At 41.6% G+C, this 22,500-nt stretch overlaps 2 protein-coding genes across 7 annotated transcripts in view; both read left to right on the top strand.

The window, feature by feature from the left end:
* LOC124211344 (uncharacterized) overlaps nucleotides 1–22,500 on the top strand; it is a 73,209-nt gene that overhangs the window by 38,815 nt on the left and 11,894 nt on the right. Inside the window, exons 1-2 of one of the 4 annotated variants that reach the window (XM_046610314.2) lie at nucleotides 16,142–16,902; nucleotides 17,191–17,363. The exons of 1 other annotated variant lie outside the window; for it this stretch is intronic. In XM_046610314.2, coding sequence (XP_046466270.1) covers nucleotides 16,900–16,902; nucleotides 17,191–17,363 — 176 coding nt within the window. In that variant the 5' untranslated portion in view covers nucleotides 16,142–16,899. Of the gene's footprint in view, nucleotides 1–16,141; nucleotides 17,364–18,346; nucleotides 19,184–22,500 lie in introns of those variants that run through there. 2 more of the 4 variants (XM_046610312.2, XM_046610313.2) reach the window with 2 other exon arrangements.
* Nucleotides 11,195–15,848, top strand: LOC124211343 (sodium- and chloride-dependent glycine transporter 1-like). Of its 3 annotated transcripts, XM_046610307.2 has the most exons (15): nucleotides 11,196–11,501; nucleotides 11,623–11,800; nucleotides 12,793–12,924; nucleotides 13,043–13,197; nucleotides 13,396–13,484; nucleotides 13,570–13,702; nucleotides 13,765–13,899; nucleotides 13,967–14,070; nucleotides 14,157–14,281; nucleotides 14,452–14,564; nucleotides 14,691–14,819; nucleotides 14,896–14,995; nucleotides 15,077–15,177; nucleotides 15,248–15,400; nucleotides 15,503–15,848. In XM_046610307.2, exons 1-15 carry the CDS (start codon nucleotides 11,496–11,498, stop codon nucleotides 15,671–15,673), a joined length of 1,824 nt encoding a protein of 607 aa, XP_046466263.1. In that variant the 5' UTR covers nucleotides 11,196–11,495; the 3' UTR covers nucleotides 15,674–15,848. The 3 variants fall into 3 exon arrangements, with proteins under 3 accessions (XP_046466267.1, XP_046466263.1, XP_046466265.1); XM_046610309.2 differs by lacking the exon at nucleotides 11,196–11,501 and having other exon boundaries at nucleotides 11,665–11,800; nucleotides 12,777–12,924; XM_046610311.2 differs by lacking the exons at nucleotides 15,248–15,400; nucleotides 15,503–15,848 and having other exon boundaries at nucleotides 11,195–11,501; nucleotides 15,051–15,177.

Here is a 22,500-nt window from a genome sequence, read left to right as displayed (position 1 = left end):
TTTACAACAACGATGACAGGTAATACCTAATAGTGATTCTTGGATACATTTTCCGATCTGAATCTAGAACTAATGAAATAAATTCCGTTGGGGCTATTCAAGGAAAGAAAAAGAGAGAGAAAAGAGAAGAACAAGAAAGGAAATTAAACGCGGTGTGTACAGTTAATTGGTATCGGAACTAATTGCTAGTCTCTATAAAACCAGTAATTCTTTCGTTCTTTTATACTTCATGCCTTATCCTTGGCGTGTTTTCTGCACCGCTAATGATACCCCGACACGCAACAATGCCGAGATAAGAAAATTGTTAAAAAATTGCAGCCACCAGCTACCTGTAAAGACTCAGAGGTATTACGTATACGTATGTAGCAATATACCTATTACATGACAGATTACGAAAAATGACTCGCAATTATATACTTATTTGTTTCTTTTATCGGACTCCTTTTTCCTTCTTTTTTTTTCTCTCTTTCATCTTACGATACAGACTTCATTTCAACGAATATTTAACGTCGCGCCGATAAACGGAGTTCACCGTTTTGCAGAATTTATGCCTGGATGAATAAAAAAAAAAAATGAAGATGACAAATAACAAGACAGACGTGAACGAAAACGTGTATTCTGTTTTAATTGAGGTACGAAATAAAAATACCAGGTTGTAAAAATTACTCAATATTTTACATGCAAAAGTGATTAATGTAATAATGACAGGTGTTCGGAAATACACGCCATCGCGTTTTATACAGGCATATACGGTGGATGTGTAAAGCATATATACCCATGCGTTATACTTAAGAGATCAATAAAATAAATACTTGTTTTCCGATTATCAGTGTATTTCGTGTTGTGTACCGTCATTATCGTCGTTAGCAATCGAAACTATAATATAATACAGAAGCAATTGGTGATAAGCTGCGGGCAGCAGAACGATATATGTGTATAATTAGGGTCAGGCAACTTCATGTATGTACATTTGCAGGGTGCACGCACGCATATTCGTTTCAAATCAATACCGATAAAGTTCAAAGCTCATCATTTTCAACAATGAAAAACGAAAAAGAAAAATAAGTACCCCTGTCGTAACATTGATGTAGATATATTAAAAATTTTCAATGACAAAAGCAAATTAACGATGTATACACGGGACAATATTACACCTGTAAGTTGGCAAAAGTTTTGATCTGTCGCGTATTGTATGCACGTTTTACTTAATTATTGAACATCGATATTTTCTATTGTTGGCATTCTTGGTACTGCTTCCTTCCTACTATTCTTGACATACGGAACAAGGAAGGAACGCAACCGCGTCGTGCCTTTAATAGCGAGGCAAGACGCAGAGGCCCCGGATCGTGAGTATCCATCGTTTATACCGCATAATCAAATATTAATTCGTGCAACTGTTGTAAAAGTCACGCGATCCTGAATAATTAACCATCACCACGGAATGAATTTTTAAATTTTATTACCACAGCAGATAAAAGTCGCGTAAAAATTCTGCGACTCTCTGGCATGTACAGTGTGGAGAGCTTATCGTCAATGACTCAAACTCGACGATTGCCGTTCTGCAGGAGTCCTCTAATTGTTAATATTTAAACAATTATACGTGAGAGGATATTATCGCTGCCTATCAATTGCGAGTGTGGAATTTATTTATTTATTTATTTTTTTTCAAATGAATTTCCGACAGCCGGATCACCGGAAAAGTAGCATATTATATAATGCACCATGATGATGTCGTTGGAAAGATTTCTGTCCCTTGCTTTATAACTTTCATCTATATTAATGCAGCCTTTCGGTGTTTTAAGCTAAGGTGAAATATATTATTTCATTTTATTAGATTTTATTAAAACAATTTTTGGTATCGAAATCACTTTCAGGTGTGGCGTTGCCTCTTAATTATTTAAATCTTCGCAAAATTTATTGATAAAAAATTAGTATAATCATGTCTTTATATTTATATGTATACAGCGAAGCGGAAAAACTAATCTTGGAATAAAACTGTGTCAATTGTAATAAAAAAATACGTGAAAAATCATCGATACAAAATAACGTGAGCAAGATTCTGTGCGTATTTCAAAAGTAAAAAAATTTGCTCCTCGAGAGGTTTACCAACTAAACAGCGGAGATTTCGAGGGCAGCTATACATAGAATGATCCTGTACCGCCTGTATACACATACTCGGTGTGTAAAGTACGTATTCAGCGAAAACGTTCAGCATTCGGAGCTCACGCAATTTTGAATCTCTCCAGTAACGAACGTCCCCTAATCTGATAATAATTTACGTAATTTTGGTAGAGAGAGGAAGAGAGCATGCGGAGCGAAGCTCGCGCAGTATACACAATATCGCGTATTCCTAGCCTCGCTTTACCACGTGCTCAACTTCCCCTTTTCGCACCCCCCCCCCCCCCCCCCCCCCTCCCCCTCTCCCTCATGCACACGCATTCGCACACATCGGAGAGCGCCATAGCGTCACATGTCGCTAACTAACTCTAACCCCTTCCCCCCCCTCTCTCTCCTCCTCCTCCTCGTCCTCCTCCTCCTCCTCACCCTTCTCTCCCTCCCTCTCTCGCTCTCCCCCCCGACTGTACGTGACCGCACCTTCGCCTGTTCCCCGTTCATTCCCTCGCCGCCCCCGCAGGGCACGGGGCCACCTTCGAAGGCGCAATCAGTTCCCGTAATGCCGCGATTCAGGGTTCATCAGAGCGGCCATTTTCTCGACACCCCTTATTACCGCCATTTTGTCGACGCTGCGAGCTGATCTAGAACTGGGTTGTGCGGGTGCCGCATCGCCGCCTCGCAGCCTCGACGTTTCGCGTTTACCCCCGGCTCCGATCGACGCCAATGCAATTAATGACGCATTGTTTGAGGTGAACCAAGGCCGGGTTCACACCCGCCCCTTGATCACAGCTATCGGCGTAGGTGCCTAATTGCTGTAATCTTGGTTTAAGGCCTTATATGTTAAGGCTGGTCTGCGATCACGCGGCAAAGCGACAAGGTCCGAGAGGTCGCGAAGTCGCGCTTATTCAAGCGGTGATTTTCAACGCACTTTTGGAACGGCGATCTAGCTCACGATCAGAAAAAGGGGAACTTCACCAAAGTTGCATCGCTCCTCATTTTGTTTATTATAACGAACTGTGCTTATTTAAAATAAATAATATAATATAATTGATAATACTGTAATATATAATACATAAAACATATAAATAAGACGTCAATATTGTGCGATGAATTCATGCTCGGAAAGTGATAATTAATTGAATTTTATATGCGAAGCGTGAGAAGCTTTGCTTCTATCGGTTGTTCCACGAAAACCTAACTTTTTACGCATCTAGATACCTCTTGAAATCGTTCTGATGGTAATGGTTGGGGATTTTGTTCACCGACGAGGTGCAGAGAAGTTGAGGAAAGTATCCGAGGTGTACTTTACCGATTTTATTCATCGAAAATCATTAGATTTAAATTTCTTTACGGAATATTTCAACTGTTTGAGTAATGGGAAGCACCCTTAATGTAATCCTCTCAAAAATAAGGCGTACAACCCTTAGAAATGAACACTCAATTGGTTTTAACAGAAAAAAATTGACGTAATTATCGAGAAATCCTACAAGATCCCGGGGGCGGGGGGGAAGAATTTTAGGGATAGTTTTTACCTCTCAAATATCCAAATTGGAACGTTAAAGAAATATATATATATATATATATATATATATATATATATTCGCAATGTACCGGGAGTTTGCGTTGAAGGGTCCCAGTGCAAACTATGTTTCGCCAACAGATCGGCAGCCGATGTTACATCTGACGTACTCGCAGCGTGTACGATGTGACTCCGGTTGCCTATCTGCCGACCAAAAGTCGTTCACATCGGGAACCTTCACCGAAAACTTTGGGCCCAGATATATATACATATTTATACCCCCAAGAATCTAAATGTGCGATAATTTGGCAGTGGTAGCAATAAAAATCTTTGTTTTAGCGGAAAAGACGATGAACGCAGCACCCCATTTATGTGTAGTTTAGGAATTTCTGCGAGAGAAGAACCAGCCCTTGCCTCGATTCGTCTGGCTGATGTCGTCGGTTTGGGGTATTACAGGCGACGATAGGACTGTAGGAAGAGAGGAGCGGAGAATTGAAGGGTGGAAAGAGAGAGGTGGGTGTATACCGCTGAGCCAGCTGATGCAGGGGATTGTGGGGAATACCCTATTTAAACGGTGACTGTTACGCCGACGAAAGGCTTCCCCTCCAGGACGGAGAGGAGGCGTAACAACATGCAGATTGGCTCAATGAAATTAGAAAGATAGATGTAAATTTAGCCGTCACCGGGCGCGTTCGTCCTAGTCAAATGTCGGCCCTACCGTTACCGCAGCCACCCGTCAGTCTGCCGCCCGCACGTCGCGTCGTGCGGAAATCGTCGGTGGAAAGGAAAAAAGAGGGAAAAATAATTATTCACGTTTGATAATTGAATTTAAAGTTGTCGGCACGCCAGAGATAAATTTCACAAAATTTTTTCAATGCTTTGTTCATTCATATATCCAGAAAAAAGAAACAAGAATATCTTTCTATTTGTTTTTATGTACTCAACGTACCTACGTGAAAATTTATTAACGAGTAAACAGCGCAAGGAGACTGCAGCGAAACGAAGGGACAAATCGAATCCTTTGCCGCTTTGAAGGGACAGAGAAGGCTTCATTCGTAGGTAAATTCAGTGCATTCCGTAACATCGCGTGAATATGCCCTACATTAAAACCGTCATCAAAGAGACGCTTTCGCGTCAAAGCTTTGTCCACGCGTATCTCGTGTCACAGCCTTGTTAACTTTGAAGAAGGTATAGAGTGTAATACGGGCAGAGTATTTTGTTTCGAATATCAAAACACACAACTCCTCTGTCAAAGGGATCTCCTAGAGTTCATATAACACAACCAAATACGGGGCTGATAATTCGGAAAATTCTAAACGAATTTTGTCACCTCGAACCTACGCTGAATAAAAGTAGAAACTTGAAAATTAAACAATTCGTGATTTTCTAATGCGTGTGAAATTGCAACAGACATCAAAAAATAGTTTTTTTTTTTTTGCGCATGCGTCAACCGGAAGATCCGATTTCTCACGATCGACTCTGGGGACGAAAAAGCGAGGCTTACAGTCGTTCGTCACCGATGCAGAGTGCAGCATCTAATCTTCTCGTATTCGTAATCCATCGCTTTTCGCGTGGAATGGTGTTTTCCGATTATTACTGTTTTTTTTTTTACATTCTATTTTTTATTTTTAATTGCGAATCTTCTTTATCCTGTTTCTGTATAACCCTATCGTGTTATGGAGAGACAAATATCACGAGATTAGAACCACAATTCTTCTGCGCTTGGAATGATGTTCAACAGGTATTTGCTGATGAGGGATAGAGAAGAACTGAAAATTAGATGTTTTCAATTACATACTTTGTTGAAAACGAAAAAGGAATAGAGACGCTTGCGAATGTGATTATCGGGGATTAAAATGAGGGAACAGCGGTGTTGGCGGCAAGTGATTGGGAGCAAATTGTTTAAATAATTGGCTTTTATCTATTATCATACCGATAGCAAACTATGCACAGGAGATATCCAGGCTATCCGTTCGTTAACGAATGGCCCTGCATGGCGACACGGAGTGCTATTAACCGCTGTGGAAAATCCCTGACAAAGCTAACAATAAGCCACATACAATCCTTGGCATGCGAGAGGAGGGAACTGCGCCGAGGCATTCTTGACAATTAGTTTAGGAATTATACCGTCGAAGATTAGGACGATCCATGAGGCACACTGCGAATTCTCCGATGAACTAATTCCAACGATAATTGTTGAACCCCGGCTCTCGAATACGCCGACTTAATCTGGCCGTGCGGATATAACTAATATCTACACCGTACGTATAAGTTACAGTCCAGAAAAATCTACCGATCGTTTATCGAAATAGGACAAGTTTCCAGCCACAAACGGAGTCCCGATTCCCCAGCAAAAGCAGAACTAACGCGCGAAAGTTTCGGGTCGAAGCTCTGAGGGGCTTCCGGTTATTTTGGGTATCGCAATACCGGCAGGAAACGGATAGTTCGATGTATTCCTGTATCGGGTACGGTAGTTTTGGTTTGTTAGAAACTGTGCATAGATCGCACAGGTGCGGCGGTAAATCAGTTTCGAATATAACGAGCCTATGAAACGGGAATCGAGGGGCAGGCAAGAAAAAAAACAAAAGGGTGAAAAAGATTGAAAGAAGGCATCGGGGGAAGAACGAGGGAAATTTTACTATTCTGCAATTTCCGCGACTGCGGTATTATTGCCAGTAATATATGACACGACCTTAAGTCCGCGGCGATTTTATTAACGAAAGTTTACACATAACCATCGCGCGTGTATTCATAATGCACATAGCATCGAGTACACGGTGCTGCAGACACGCGAGATCCGGGGATTAAATCAGCCGGCAATAACTCGAATTCATTTTTCACTGCAGAGCGCACGTTGAGTGCAAACATCCCTGCACAATATTGTTTCGTTTATCAATGTTTAAAATCGTTTGATTCTCGTACGAGTCATGCTCACTATAGCGCGGTCAGAATTATGCAGCAGAAGTTGTAAAACAAGAATTTGTCGCAAGGGACAGAGACACGCGCTACTTTCTCCGTCGTCTTTCCCTCTCATCTACCGCCTTATTTCCGGTCGGTTCTCTTTTGCCCGTTTTTTTTATTACTCTACTATTTTATTTTCCGTGTAGAGCAGAGACTCACATTGAGCTGTACATATACGTACGTATACATGGACGAGGATCGCGGGGAGACAGGAAGGAAAGAGAGAGGTTGCAGAGAGGTTGTTGTTTTTTTTTTATCGTATTTTATTTTTATTTCCTCCTTTTTTCAAGCCCATCAATAAAAGAGAAGCTTTTCCTCTTCGGGTAGAGAGTATTTGATTGCAAATGCGAAGGCCGAGTACATGGTTTAATCCACGTCCTGAATAACATTAGAGAGAGATGGAAAATGGAAGGAGAGAGACCGAGAGAGGGGCAAACAATTTGAGGGCAGCGAAGAGGGGGGCTGATACGGACCACCCTTATTTAGTACCGAATGTACACTTGGTAATAAATTATTCTGGCTTAGGGAACCGACTTCCACCACTCTCTCTCTCTCACTCTTCTCTCCCTCTCCCTCACTCTATCCCTCTCTCGCTCATTCTACATCGCAGCGCATTCGGTACTCAGCAGGAATACGCCTCGGTCCTGCCATCAACCCCCGTGCATTCACCGCCGGTAGCCAGGAAAACGCGAGTGCCGGGGTAAGCAACCCTTGCAACACGATTGCTCGTCATCATTATTATTTTCAAAAACAACATACGGCTGCATCAACTTATTCCTCGGCTATAACTCCGTTGATTTTTTCATTCGGAACCTGCAAGTTCGTGAAATTTGCATTGCATACACATATTTATACGTATAAGTTGGTAAATACGGTATGTTATATATTGTGCGGAAATTTAAACGACGCGACGAATATCACAAACGCAGAATAATATTATCCTCGTTTTCAAGGCTCAAGAAGAAATGTAGAAGATCAAAATTAAAATTTACCCAATCACATTTCAAAATTTTTATCATAAAAACCAACTCAATTTCCTCGCGTTACCGACGCTGAAACAATCAACCAACCGCATACCTAATAATATCCTCCGGTGATAAATTAATCGTGGCCTTTACACAGTATCTAATAAATCGTCGTCGACACGGCGGCACTCAATCCTCATGCCTACGGATCCTTATCCGTCTCTCACTTACACCCACTCCGTCTTTCCTCGCCTCCTCTCCTTGAAAATTCACCCGGGCATGGGAATCGCGGGCCAATCGACATGTCCTCGAAGTATATCTCCGATCGGGCAGCGTATTCGAAACTCACCGAGTATATCCATCGGTAGTCCGGGGCTCCTCCTAGTCTCGGCGGAACGTCATAGCCCCAGGAAATCCTCGGGTAATGGTTGAAACGTCAGCAAGTCGTTTGAACATCCACCAAACCGATCACCGGGATCACAAGGATCACCCGATCGTCCGTCGGCTAGGCGGCGAAGCCGGGGAGGAGCTACACACGTGCGATCGTATTCGAGGACGACTTCCCATTCGGCGAGGACGCGCCCGGGACGCCCTTATCCTCGTCGTAGCCGAGAGACGGTCCCTTTCCCCCTTTCTCTCCTCCTCCTCCTCCTCCTCCTCCTCCTCCCTCTCTCTCTCCCTCGCCTCTGTTTTTTTTCTCCTCGTTTTTTACCCGGCTCTCTTTTCACAATTCCACGGATTTCCGATCGCTCCCAACTCCTGGGGAACTGCCGCGCCACGCCCGTTCGGTGTTCCCGCGATCAGCGTCGGCGGCGGTCGTTGCAGGGGATCATTTGATCAAATCTACAAACCAAAGCTTTGCCCTGCCCGGCTCGACCCAGCCCCAAAGAAAATCCTGGACCACAACTCCGGGCGTCGGGCGGGACGCTGCAGTCGGGGAACGTCGCGACGCCTCGACTTCCTCGGGGATTTGCTCTTTTCCGATTTTTATCGACGACGATTCTTTGTCTTTTTATATCCCCACTGACGACAGTGACGATTGAACGGGGTTTTTTTTGCCCCCTAAAACTCCCTACCTCTCTCTCTCTCTCTCTTTCTCTTTCTCAACTTCCAGCACCGTATTTTCTCCGCCGACAAAATCGAGGATAAAACAAAACGCAAAAGAGAAAAAGAGCCACAAGAAAGAAGGAAAAAAAGAAATCCCCACAATTACTATCCGGGGATCTTCTTCGCGGCACGAGATTACTTCACGCTTACATACCAGCGATCATCCCCTTCGGTATAATATAATAACGATGATAGTAAGCTGTGAGAAAAGCACTGCATGCCGTAGTTATGGGTAAAATACACCTTCAGCTAAACTTCAATAGACTTGTTCAATTTTATTACGTTGTTTGTTTTTTTTTTTTTTTTTTTTTTTTTCTTTAGCTTGTTTTTCTTCCTTGCGATGAAGATAATGATCGAGGATTTCCTCGCACCGTATTACGGCTTTTACATATGTATTCTCATATTGGAAGCGGGTGCCGTGCCGGCCGGTTTTGCACCGCGGTAGTACGGCAATTATTTCAACGTTGAATTATATCCCGTCCACTCGACGGTTTTACTGAAGGATTACAACGGACAATCCCAGATACGTACAAACGTCCGGCTCGTAGGATTTTTGCCACTCAAAAACTGACTGCAGCGACGGGATTTAGTACAAATATACGGAGGTTGAGTGGGATCGGGGATCCTGCAGCTATTATTCGGTTTTCATAATATTTTTATTCTCGTTCGTATATTTGTTATGCTTCTTTTATAGGGAGGACGATTAAGTTACGCGAAGGATATTCAACAAAAATGTTACAGGTTATTGGATCTATTTTCGTTTTTCTTATTCACGTTTATACGTATAATTTGGTGATTACGATAACAGCATTTTTCTTTACCAAATCAGTCTAAATTTTCTAAAATCGGAAATATAAATGACAATTCACGGGTTCCAGACAAGGATGATGAATAATATAATCGATCGTTGATTACAATTGGACTACAGCTCTCACGAGGCAAATTAGATCATTTTTGTGTTATTGGTGATAATTTTGTTACTCAAATAATTTTGAAAGTACTGAACCAATCAAAGCCGAAATTTAACCAGTTCTAAGTTTGAAAAAGCCACGTTGATTGCGACCAAAATTATAAAAATCCGGTTATTAATTCTCGACATATCAGATGAAAAAATCAATCGCATATGTACGTACATACAAACGCACAGACGTCCATCTTAAAGTGATTGGAGGTAATTTTATAGGCTCTGAAACGTCGAGATCTAGTGAATATTCAATTTTTCATTTTCGAGGTGATCACAATAGCTTCTTATTTTTTATGAAAACAGAAAAACGAGAAGTTGATAACCACGATAACGAGAAATGTTGAAATTTGAACATCAAGAGGAAATAACACTGTTCATCATGGACCAACGCGCAGGGTTGGATTTCATCCCAGTCGTGCAACGTACGCGGGTAGATTCGTTAATTGACAGTTCCCATCAAACGTTAGCCCGAGATCAATATACACAGGACCCTTAATTGATTGGAAAACATCGATTGATCAATTAAATATGTATAATAACGCGCAGACCAGAATAAAGGGTGGCACGTTGACAGTTGGATAAAGATGTGTCAAAAATTATTTATCTCCGAGTTGAAATGAAATACATAACAATTTACACGAACGACGATTCGAGTAATGATCAGGAGATATTCGTAAAATCAGATCATACTTGATTAAGATTTTATCACAAATTGACACAATGAGAATGATTATTTTGGCACACGAATCGGAATATTTAAAACCCGCAAAGATCCATCCGGATCTGAAAACTTGCGCCTTTTTGAACGTGTGAATCCGGATCCTCGATATTGGGACAGAAGCCTCTATCTATTTGCAAGACTTGGAACTATACGAAAAAAGCTTTGTAACAGGAGAAATTGGGCCTTTATCGACGGGGTGAAATAGATTCTGGGAAAGCACCGCAACTCGGTAGTCGAAAGCTTTTTATCCCCGGTAGGGAAGCCGGGCTTCGTCAGACGCGAAAGCTGTATTTACGGTCGGTCGAGTAGCTGGCGTATTTCAACTACTGGATAGAGCGATTTCGCAACGTCGGTAAGGGTGACGTTCGACGAATAACCCTCGATTAGCTCCGGGCGGTATTACACGCGAGTACAAAGCTCAGACTCGGAATTTGGTGAATGTTATACAAAAGAAATGTCTCTGAAATTATGCAATACTACACAAATGTAGTTATAGTTGTCTTGAAATTTTTCTCTCTTCTGTGAACACAGAAAATTGGGATATGGAGGTAAAAATGAAAATATCACCAGCACCGTGGCCCAGAATTATACCGCATTTCATTGTTCCGTTGCATCAATTGTTGCGATACACGGTCAAAAGCTCGCGTTGTACCCACCAATATCCATTCACGCATAATTCCGTACATTAACTACGTGACAGAGATTGGTAGCCACATAGCCACGCGATTATGCGATCATCGCTGCCGACATCAACTCTATAGAGTCGGATCCTCCACGCGATACGTCATATACCTACGTCCGAAGGGGAGAAGAGAAAATGGTACACGAGAGCCGAGAGTTGAGAGATTGCCCGATTCCGATCCAGTCTTTGTGCACTTTCGACTGGCAGCAGTTGTCCTACTTTTCGCTCCTATTTCTCGCAGGTACCAAAGACTCGTCTCGATTAGAGGGTGCAAAAAAGTGACGATAGTTATATTGATTCGAAGTTGAAAACTCGGTGGAAAATAAGAAGAAGATAAAAAAAACACACACACACACACACACACACAAACACGATGAAAAGATCCGTGGACGGGCCTTTTGACTGAGACGATAGAAATCCAAGATTCTTCGTTATTCTGATTTTGTCGTTTCTACAAAGCTATGAAGGTAAGTGGTGCGGCAGAAAACTGGGAAGTAGGAACAGATGATATAAAAATTGCTGAAATTCGAGAGAAATGAAAACAAGATAGACGTGACGAACTAAAAATGGCGTAAAAATTAAATACAGACTACAAACGAGCTGAGAAAGCGAAACTCTTGGGGGAGCGAAGATGATCAAGATGAAGATGAACCTGAGCGGGGAACTTGGGCGAGCAAAACGGAGTTTTTACTATCATGCGCAGGCTACGCCATAGGGATTGGCAACGTATGGAGATTTCCATACTTGTGCTACAGAAACGGAGGAGGTAAATGTGAAAAATCTTACAGGGCAGATATTGTTTAACACGCGAAGCTAGGAAAAAGGGTTTCGCCATGGTACGAGACGCGCGTAGACGTCGGATGTGGGCTTAAATGAATTGGGTCCGCCTATCCCGGTCGAGTTACGTAAGTACGCGTACCTATTTACCGTAAACGAACGAGACGAACGAGGAAGGGAGGTAATATATGTATAATAACAATAATAATAATAATAATAACAGACGGGCGGAACTACGGACCTGGGGAATGCATGTGCAGGGAGCGTGATTCGAGCCTTGTAAAAAGAGAGCGAGGTGAAAATTCAAGGGCGATTTACCGGGGGCCAATTTAGAACTCGGCGACGACGGTTAAAGAGAGAGAATCATTCAATCAAAGTCTTCAAGCAATTGTCAGTTGTCACACCCGAGTTGAAAGATAAGCGGTCTCGCTTTATACTCGGTCCTATTTTCAGTCGCCCGTTTCATGTGTTGAATAAATTTTCCTACCCGTGGTTAATTAACCCGCAGGACAATGTCTCGGAATTTACCGCTCAAGAAATTCGTTCACAAATGCATGTAATTGTGGCTAGATATTTTCTATTCAAACTACAGTCGCAAATATCTCGGATACCTCATGCGTGGGCTATTTAAGTAATCCGAGTACGTAATTACTAGAAATTCAAGGCTGGAGGATTAAGCTCGTATTAATGCGAATTCACCGCTGCGGTAGTTTTCATAGGAGTTTGTCAGTATAGATTCAAGGGAAAAACATTGTACTTGTCCAAAAAAAAAAAAAAAAAATAATAATAATTGATTAAAGTTCGAACTGCTCGAAATTTTGAATAAACAGTTGTTACGATTTTTTCTGTACAGTCATTATGTCATTGAGGTGTGCATAGTAGAGAGGATACTGATCTTAATCTCAAGCCCAGATAACGAATTAAATATTTACCTAACTTTTGACGTATTTTTCACGGCGTCATAGTGAATTGTTTTTTAAGGGGCTTTCCTCGTTCCGTATCTATTGATGCTGTTCCTATGCGGGATACCCTTATTTTACATGGAATCATCGATAGGACAATTCGGGGGTACAGGATGCATAACGATGTTCAGAACGAGTCCAATTTTCAAAGGTTCGTTAAGCGTAACCAACCTGCTACACTCATTTGAACTAGAATCACGGTTTTTTCGCCACAAAGACGAGCAAATTCTTGAAAAGAATCAATAAAATGTATTTAAAAAAACTTCCAGGCGCAGGTTTTGCGATTGTTGTTGTGAATCTGATATGCACGATGTACTACAACGTGATAATATCTTATCCTTTGCTGTTCCTCGCGATGTCGTTCAGGAAGAATCTCCCCTGGGAAGACTGTGGCAATCACTGGAACACATACAAATGTCTCAAGGTAATTAACGCCTGGAAAAAACCGAAATTAAATGCACTTCGCACTTCGTAGGTGCCGATGTAAGTTCTTTTTAAGACCGACCGATTCACCGTTAAACTACACATCGTTCATCCGACACTTTTTTTCCCTACTTACGATCATTTTCGACGACTTGGATTTACAGTGACGATAATTTTGATTATCAAAAATAATTCACAGCTAGGCGCGGACATATTTGGACACAAGAACGAATCCGATCAGATGGAACTTATCGGAAGAACAAAGACACCGGCCGACGAATTCTTCAAGTGAGTTGCAAGCTTTTGCAGAAGGCGAACGGTGTTCCCAAGTATTTATTCACCCCTTCTAATTGCAAACTCATAAAATTCCCAGCAATCACATACTGCAGATATCCGACGGGATCGACAATATTGGTGGCATCGTGTGGCCTCTATTTACTTGCAACCTCGTGTCCTGGTTCATCGTTTTTCTCTGCATATGCAACGGCGTGAAGAGCGTAGGAAAGGTGAGAGAGGTTATCTTCGCGGCTTTAAATCGAGGCTAATTATCACACGTTTGTAAAAACAGGTTGTTTACTTCACGGCTACGTTTCCCTTCGTCATTTTGTTCGTACTTTTGATCAGAGGCGTCACTCTACCCGGTGCCTACGACGGTATAATGTTCTACATCATGCCGAAGTGGTCCCAACTGACGAATCTCAAGGTAACCGCACGATTTTCTCGACAATCAAACTCCGAACGATCCAATCTCGGTACCGATTTATCCCTAGGTTTGGGCCGACGCCGCTCTCCAAATATTCTTCTCCCTCGGACCGGGTTGGGGTGGAATCGTGAATATGGCCAGCTACAATCCGTTCAACAACAACAATCGTCTGTAAATACAATGCTTCGATGATTCCGAGTTTAGCATAGTCGAAATCCTGAAGGGGGTAACATTAAAGACATTTAACCCTTCGACAGAGACTCGATCCTCGTCCCGATCCTGAACTGTGGCACCAGCATATTCGCCGGGTTCGTCGTATTCTCCGTTCTCGGATTCATGTCCCATCAGACCGGTCTTCCTGTATCAACTGTCGCTACCGGAGGTAGGTAACAAGTATTCAAAGATGACGAAAGGTCGAGGTACATACACGATTAATCGAATCGGCTTCGTTAAAACCATTCGAGTTCTACGCTGAATAGCGGCGTTTAACGAATGAAAGCGTCTCTCGTTTCGTCGAATCGGCTAATCGGGTGAATCGTTTTAATGCCCCAGGACCAGGATTGGCCTTCGTGACGTATCCCGAAGCGATAACGATGTTACCGATACCCCACCTATGGGCGGTTCTATTCTTCATGATGTTGTACCTCCTAGGAATGGACAGTTGCGTCAGTGACGAAAATTCATGTTGAATTAACGCTTGTTTCCTTCTAGCATGCTGATATTCTCACGGCAATCGTACGTTGTTTATTATAAGAAACTTTAATATCGCTCGTAAAAACTTTCTGCCGTAGTTTGTTCAAATCGAAGCAATTATATCGAGCATTACGGACGCGTATCCGAAACTCAGAAGGCACAAACGTCTCGTCGCCTTCGTATCTCTGTTCATCCTGTTTCTTGGCTCGCTTGTATTCGTCACGAACGTGAGTTTTAATCGCGCTATCAACCATCGCTTGTCAATAATCCGTCCGTCTTGCACCCTGACGCGATTAATTTCAGGGCGGAATGTACATTTTGCAACTGCTGGACTGGTACGCCGCCTCCATTTCCGTCATTCTCATATGCCTGGTTGAGACGATAGTCGTCGGGTGGACCTACGGTGAGCGTTGTGTTCTATATCTTACTTACAATTTATGTATAAAAAAATTTCATAGACGGTTTGTATTCCGCTGATTGAAAGGATGCGACAATTTCGTTCGTGACATCGAATTCATGACCGGTCACAAGGTGCACCCATGGTGGCCCCTGTGCTGGAAATACTTGACGCCCGTCATTTTATCCGTAAGTCTGGTACCGTCTGTTCATCCCAATCTCTGATTCCACCTTCAACACCTTTCCGTCTTAATCGCAGTTCATCTTCGTGACGACGATCATATTCAACACCCGAATTACCTACAACGGAATCGCGTATCCCGAATGGGCCGTGGTGACTGGATGGTGTTCGTGCCTCGCGAGCATCGTTTGTATACCGGGATACGCCATCTTTCATTTTTGCAAAACAAAGGTAATTTCTCGAGCTATTCGTCGGACGTTTTCTCTCTGTTTGGCGTCCTTGTCTCTTGGCTAGGATTAACGAATTATTTTTCGCTTGCAATTTCATCGATAGGGTGGTTGGAAAGAGAAGATACAGCAGGGAACGAGTCCGACTCCGGAATGGGGTCCGCAGAAACTCGAGGACCGGATTGCCTGGGACGAGCTCAAACGAATAAAAGCGAAAAAAAATAGTCCAGCACCCGCTGCTGCCTTGGCAAATGGGATTAAAGTCACTAGAGTTTGATAGAGACACCGAAGTACAGAGGAAAGAATTATATTTGTTGACGATGTGGATTATGAAAAAATTATCAAGCTAGGGATATTTTTATATCAAGATTGACGTGCAATTTGTGTGTAATATATAAAGTAATATCACCGTATTTCATTAGGGAATAAACATAATAAAGTACTCTAACGTGTATCCGTGTAAGAACTTACGGAACCGTTAAGCAAGCATAATCCAAACTTGAAATCACTTCGTTACTCTGCAAGCTCACCATGACGAGGGAAAAAAACTTATTTGGAATGTAACTCGAATGTAACAGATCGTGTTTGACAGCTAACGTTTTGTGATTCTGATTACGTTGAGTTGGTTTTAGACGATGCTGTCACTTCTCAACTTTGTCACAATGATTCAAGTTAAACACGTTCGCTGCTAATTAACATGCGAGTATCATTCCAATAGAGAGAATGGCTTCCCCAGAAGCAGATCTTCAGTTTTAGCGTAGTCATTTGACACAATGATTGAATAATTTGTCTCTAGTAGGAAGCCGCTGTGGCTCAAGAGTTGAGTCACTGGCAGCAAACGAGTTAAACTACGTTCGGAGTTATTATGAATTATCTCCGATCTGTAGCGTAGTGAAATAAAAATGCAGTGCAGTGAAATTAGTCTGCGTGTAAATGCTCTAATTTCGTCAATTTCGATGCAAAAAGTCACGAATCATATTGTGTAACGTCTCATATTCAGATAAATCAAAAGATACTTTTTGCAGTGGTTCGGAAAGATTTTTTATACATTCGGCTATCAACAACGAAAATAATCGAATCTATCAATATTGAAGAAACAATATTTGAAGAATCAATTGCATATATCAGCTAAATAATTTGAGTACGTTCTGAGCGAACTTTACGAATTATTATTGAGGTATTTATTGTTAATCGTATTTGTCTGTCACCGTACATCACTGCAACACTGTTCAGTTCCTCGGCTGTACGAAACCTTTTACTGCTTGCATCATCTAAAAAATTTAATATCAGCGCGTATGTGCCGCGTGGATTGATTGTAGTCTCTCTGTTATTATCAAGTTTTCAAATTTACCAGTATAAACCAACAGTAAATGAAACATTTATAAAAATCAAACTAATGGCAACAAAATTTAACAATACAAAGTCTAACAACAGTACAATGTGAAGTTAACTCGGAACACAAGCAAAACGTGTGTACGAAGTTGTTGTTCAGGTGAAAGACAGATGGTAGGTATTGTTCCCATTTTATAGTTTTGGTTATATTGATACGTGATCGTGAAGTAAGCCGCATAGAAGTTCACGACATGTATCGTCAATGTTAAATTCATAAATTTACATCTCGTACCTCCGTCATTTTCGTTTTCCAAAATTCTAGCTGTAGATTCTTCAAACCTGTAAATTGATAGAGTAAAGAAAAAAATTCTTTCCGATGGTTGGATAAATTAGATAAAAGTGCCGGGTTATCTGGTAACAATGACAAATAAAAAATAGTGCAAGATGAATTTCAATGTGCAGCAAAAATCGATGCACTTCGATGACTCGGGCAACGAGGGTCAGGGCGGAAGGAAACGACGGCGTAGAAAGCGGAAACGAAGGCCGAAGCAAAACTTGGCCGTGACGCTTACTTCGAGCAAAGATCCGTACGCGCAGCCAATAAGATGGTGGGAACAGGAGCCGATAAAATACGCGTAAGTGTGGTTAAGTTTTTGAAAAATCCCTGACACGTGTATTATATCGTGAGACCGTGCAGACGGTAGAATATTTCTTATTTCGTCTGGGTCAAGGACCTGCTTCGCTGCACGCCACAGACGAATTCGTGCATGGCATAGTGCAACATGTATATATATATGTATGCATGTATAATTTGACGATTTATTAATCGCGAGTCTGCTGAAAGTTGCGCTTTCTTCGAGCACGAGTGTATCATTTTTCTCCTAGTAATTTTGTTCCCATTTGCGTCACCGTTTTATAAGTCATAAATCTTCGGTGGGACAAAAAAAGCAGTCGAATGCCTTTTGGATTAATCGCGATATATTTCCGTAATTGAAATAAACTGAACCCCAATGAAATCGTTTTTTTCCAATTCAGAAAGGTATTGAAGCGTTTCTGATTACAAGTGTATATCATCGTTGTTAACAGTAATAGTGTTCGTAAAGCTTGTGAGAGGCGAAGGCTCAGAAATTGCGAATTCCGAGTGCCATGGGTTTATTATAAGAGGGTTCCCTGGTCGATTTCGACGTTGTTCATACATCTCCAAATATCTAAGTCCGTGTATTTCAAACGCGAAAAAGGGCTTATCAGCCCCATTCTATACGCAATTCTGAAGAAAAACACTCCAACCACGAAATACGTGGACTTAGATATTTAAGGTCAAAATCGACGAGAGAATCCCCGTGAAAAAGAAATAAGAATTCGAGCACCAAACACGTCAAATGACGTTGATAGTGATTGTGTGACCGAGGAAGTTCATTTTTACGTAACGTGAATACCATATATTCAACATTTAACTTCTGAAAAGAAATCAATTATACCTATTAGTACATTCGGCGACTAGTATCAAAGCATCGTTGTAAGAAAAAGCATTAATTCGCAAACGGGTAGATGAAACGAGAAGAAATTCGAGGAAAATTGGAAAGCTGCAATAAATTACCAGAAAGCGTTATGCACGCAGGGATAGCCGAGATATCGATCAAGAGGAAACCCGAAAGAGTACAATATAACTCGTCGTCACGATCAGGTGTAAAATCCGTATCTGCAGCCAGGCCGACGTTCACCTAAACAATCGCGTGTCCAAAGTAGCCGACCGAAATCTTCACGGATGTCAGAGCTGTCAGTGAATCGGCGATATAACTTCTCCACCTTAATTTGCGTGTGAGCCAGAAAGCGCGGGGGCGTATATTGCACTGTTCAATATGCGCCTGAACTTCGCGCGAGGGTGCAAAACGAACGGACGGACGGACGGGTATTGGTACGTGGAATGGAGAGACCGGCACCCAGAGCTCGGTCGGGAACCGGGAGTATTAAACCCCGAGGGTGCCGGAGACGCCGAGGAAACTTGAAGGGCGCCTCGAGTCAAACACTCCCACGCTATCTGCCCGGCATTCTTGGTGCAGCACGAGCGCCAACGCTGATCGCATCGAAATCATTTTCCAAACTTTGTTCTCCGTGCGACCGCGGAGGAAAGGAATTTTCGAGAAAGCGATCGTGTAGCGATTCGCCAGGGAAGACGGACGGCGAATAAATACCTACTCTTTATCATGACCTTCGGCGGGGGTTTTTGGGCGGCCGTCGATCTTCTCGCGGGCTCCGGAGAGTGGAATTCCCCGGGGTCGGTGAACCCGGTCAAAGGTGACGTTAATGAGTGGCTAGAGACCGTCACGACGAGGGTCAAGGTGCAACTTGAGAGGGACAAAATGGCCAGGGACGCCGTCTGCGGGAATGAAAGTAGTGTGTCGACGAGGAGGAGGTGCGATGAAGAGGTGGACTATTGGAGCATGATAGACTGCAGGTATTGCCTTTGATTAACCCTAGAATGATAATGGGGGGGTAAAAAAATACCTCACGCGAATTTGAAACTCTCGCCGCGAGAGAACCGCTTACGTTTTCGTGTTTCGCTTGCTAATTTATGACCACTTTTTTCGAAATTATCGAAAAAGTTTTTTGGCCCACTTGATTCTTTATTAAAAGCACGATTAAAATGAGACGCTGTAGGACCCTTAACTATACGATGCACCCGAGGGATGGAATTTACAAGATTCGGGCGTTTTTTTACCCCCCGTTACCGGAATGGTTAAAAATAAAAATAACGTTACCGTTCTAGGGTTAATTATCCGTGTGTCGAATGACACACAGTTTGATTTTTTTTTTTGCTCGGGCCTTTTCATCACTCGATTTTCAATGTATTCGAAGACGAGCTTTTTTTCGGTACTTAACGTTCCTAAATCCAAGTTCGGTTACATTTAACTTCGTAAGATTAGTTTCGTTGGTGAAACATGATAACTTTGATCCAAGACAACCGTTCCGAATTGTTTTACTCGGCTGATACGGAGCTTTCGTGGTTTTTTGGAGGATCTCTTACTTATCTGCGAAAGGAAAAAAAAAATACCGAAGCTTTCTGACGAGTTGAAATCTTCCGAACCGACTAAAAGTAACAACGAGAGTTTCAGCTCACTTTGAAATTTGTCAACGAAGAGAAGAAAAATTAATCATTCAAACCGATTACCGTTTAAGAAATTTCTGCTCGTTTTTTCCTAACATTTTTTTAAATAAAACAATCAATGGTCTTCTAGTTTGAATAACTGTGGGCAAAAGGCGATACTTAATGTAATTGAAATTATTACAGATCACACTCAACAATTCTTAGTAAGTTGTTTATTCGTGGTTCAACTCTCGTATATACAAGATGGTTAATATAATTGACCGATAAGAGAAATAATGAGTCAATACAGATCGAGAGACGTTTTCAACTCTATAATTTCAGCTAATTATGCAACGGGAAGTAGATCGATTGTGAATGGAGAATTTCATTCGGATTTACACGAGTTAAAGAATATCTGTGCAAGTAACTCTGGACTCTGAATTTTTTAAAACGTTTTTTTATGCGTGCTGCACCGCGATTCGTTGGTCTAAGATAATTAATTTCATGCAGTGCATACACAAAGTGGTCGAGCAACAAAATGTATAATCAACGGGGTAAATAGTCTGCGAACTTGATGCAGTGGATTAGCGGTGAAATAATGAAAAGTGATGCGTAAATGCTAGGATCCTGATAGGTGACATGGCAATTTGCACTCGATCAATCGCTCGCCACTCCGGCGCACGTGATGATGAATAACGGCAAATATTGAGGATGAATCGGTCGGATCGTCTGAAACAAAAGTTAGAGGAAAAGAAAAAACCTATAAAAAATGTCATGCAAAGTTATTTGCGCTGATGATTGCGGACACGAATGAAACAACATCCACGTCATATAATAGAAAAGAATCTTAGCAAATTCAAATAACAAAAGCTAAGATATCAATAAATTCAGGAGAGGTTTTTTAATAGAACGTTCGAAATGATTAAACTCTGGTGTTTCAGATGCAATTCTAATGTTTTGGGGCTTAAGAACATTGAAGAAATTTTCCAGTATACTAAAGTTACAACGCGTAAATTTAATTATTGACGACTATCAGTTGTACCTTGCTTTATATGCAAATCAATTTTTATTAATTTTGGAGACATGAGGTGAATAAATGCGTTATCATAATGAAAACCTTTTGTTAAATCGTTAACATTTCAACTTTCATTATTCGAATTCACTCAGATCCATTTCTGTTATAATATAGCAGGGATGTTATTCAATTCGTGTTCATTATAATTGGCACTTGGCACAGATAACACCGGTGAAGATGTTTAAGGTGTTTGTCCTGTTTTCCCAGCTTTTGATTCAGGCCGATTCGTCATAAAACAGAGGTTCCATAGTACTTTGGAAGAAGAAAAGGACCCGACCCTTAATAATTAGTCAAAGGATTCCGGGCTTCGGCAAATCATCGACAAACCGTGATCCGCCTCGTAATGAATCCTAGGAGGCTAATAAGATTCAAGCATGGAGTTGAATCTGTTTGCGGTACAATGGCACGCGCTCAGCTGGTGAAACGGATATTCACACTCTGGAGGAGCTGGGAGTCGGCAAAGACACCCCGAGGGTTTAGCGGTTACAAAGAAGGTGTCCTTTGGTATGCAAACGACTTATCGCTAATTCAATTTCAAGTGGGCGAACTTAACGCCTCGGCAAAGACGCAGCTTGCGCAACTTACAGCTACACGCGATACTGCATTGTACATATTGTACATGTATGTATGCATATCTTACATGTGGGCGTGTGCCTGCGTGTGGAAGATATAAAGCGAAGGCGTAGACGAGGGCGTTTGTAATAGATTTGCGCTAACACCGCGGGTCTTATTCTTTCTCTTCCATCTCGCAGATGTAACAATCGCACGCTGTCTACATCCCCGGTTATTATGATAACGCGATTATTAATTATACGCTTCATAAACCGATTGTTTATTATTCCTGACAATGAATTAACAAGTGCTCATGAATCCGGGAGTAATTAATAGTAAAACTGTGTCCATTATTCCCTCTGCGTGAGCTAAGCGTCCGGATATAGCGTCACACCAATCTCGAGGCGACGAGTCTCAGGAAAAATTATTATTTGGGTCATTCCGTATCTTATCTGTAAGTGAAAAAAAAAATTACCTCAAATATTTTATTTCTAGTATTGAATATAGAAATGATTGACGCGTATTTTTTTATTTCAACGTGAAGTTAAAAATTTTCGAGTTTGTTTTTTTTTGGAGTTTTGTAGTAGACAAAGTCGAACAATCTCTTTGAATGCTTCTAGTTTGTAAACAATTTCATAGAAAACGAAACGGAATTTTCATAATTACTGAAAACACAAATCTGCCAATAGACATGTTTCTCTGGAAATTTCCGAGCTGGAATTGTAGAAAAGAATAAGAAATGAATCTGAATTTCTATCCAGATTACGGAATCGTGTGAAAAAAGTACCGTGAGCATTAGTCCAAAACGACAATAAGTGGGATGAATGGTGATTGTAAAATGAAAAATGAGTTCGTGAAAACTGCTCGAGACGAGAAACTTTCTTATCCCTATAATGGACATAAAATTCAATGAAGATCCATGCGCGGAATTGCTAAAAAAATAACCCGCTTCAACAACAGTGGGAATTAAGAACGGGTGACTAGAGAAAAATTCTATAACGAGACTCGAATAAATTTCGAAAAAATAATTTGAAGCGATCCGCAGAATTTCCGATTCTTA

The sequence above is a fragment of the Neodiprion pinetum genome, chromosome 2 (genome assembly GCF_021155775.2).
Source record: "Neodiprion pinetum isolate iyNeoPine1 chromosome 2, iyNeoPine1.2, whole genome shotgun sequence".
NCBI lineage: Eukaryota > Metazoa > Arthropoda > Insecta > Hymenoptera > Diprionidae > Neodiprion > Neodiprion pinetum.
This window is presented reverse-complemented; position numbering and strand designations above follow the sequence as displayed.

Excerpts from the sequence above, each read along its gene's own strand:
- LOC124211343 (XM_046610307.2), top strand. Across the intron at positions 14,282-14,451 it reads ATCAACTGTCGCTACCGGAG|GACCAGGATTGGCCTTCGTG; the intron begins GTAGGTAACAAG and ends TTAATGCCCCAG. Across the intron at positions 15,401-15,502 it reads TTCATTTTTGCAAAACAAAG|GGTGGTTGGAAAGAGAAGAT; the intron begins GTAATTTCTCGA and ends TTTCATCGATAG.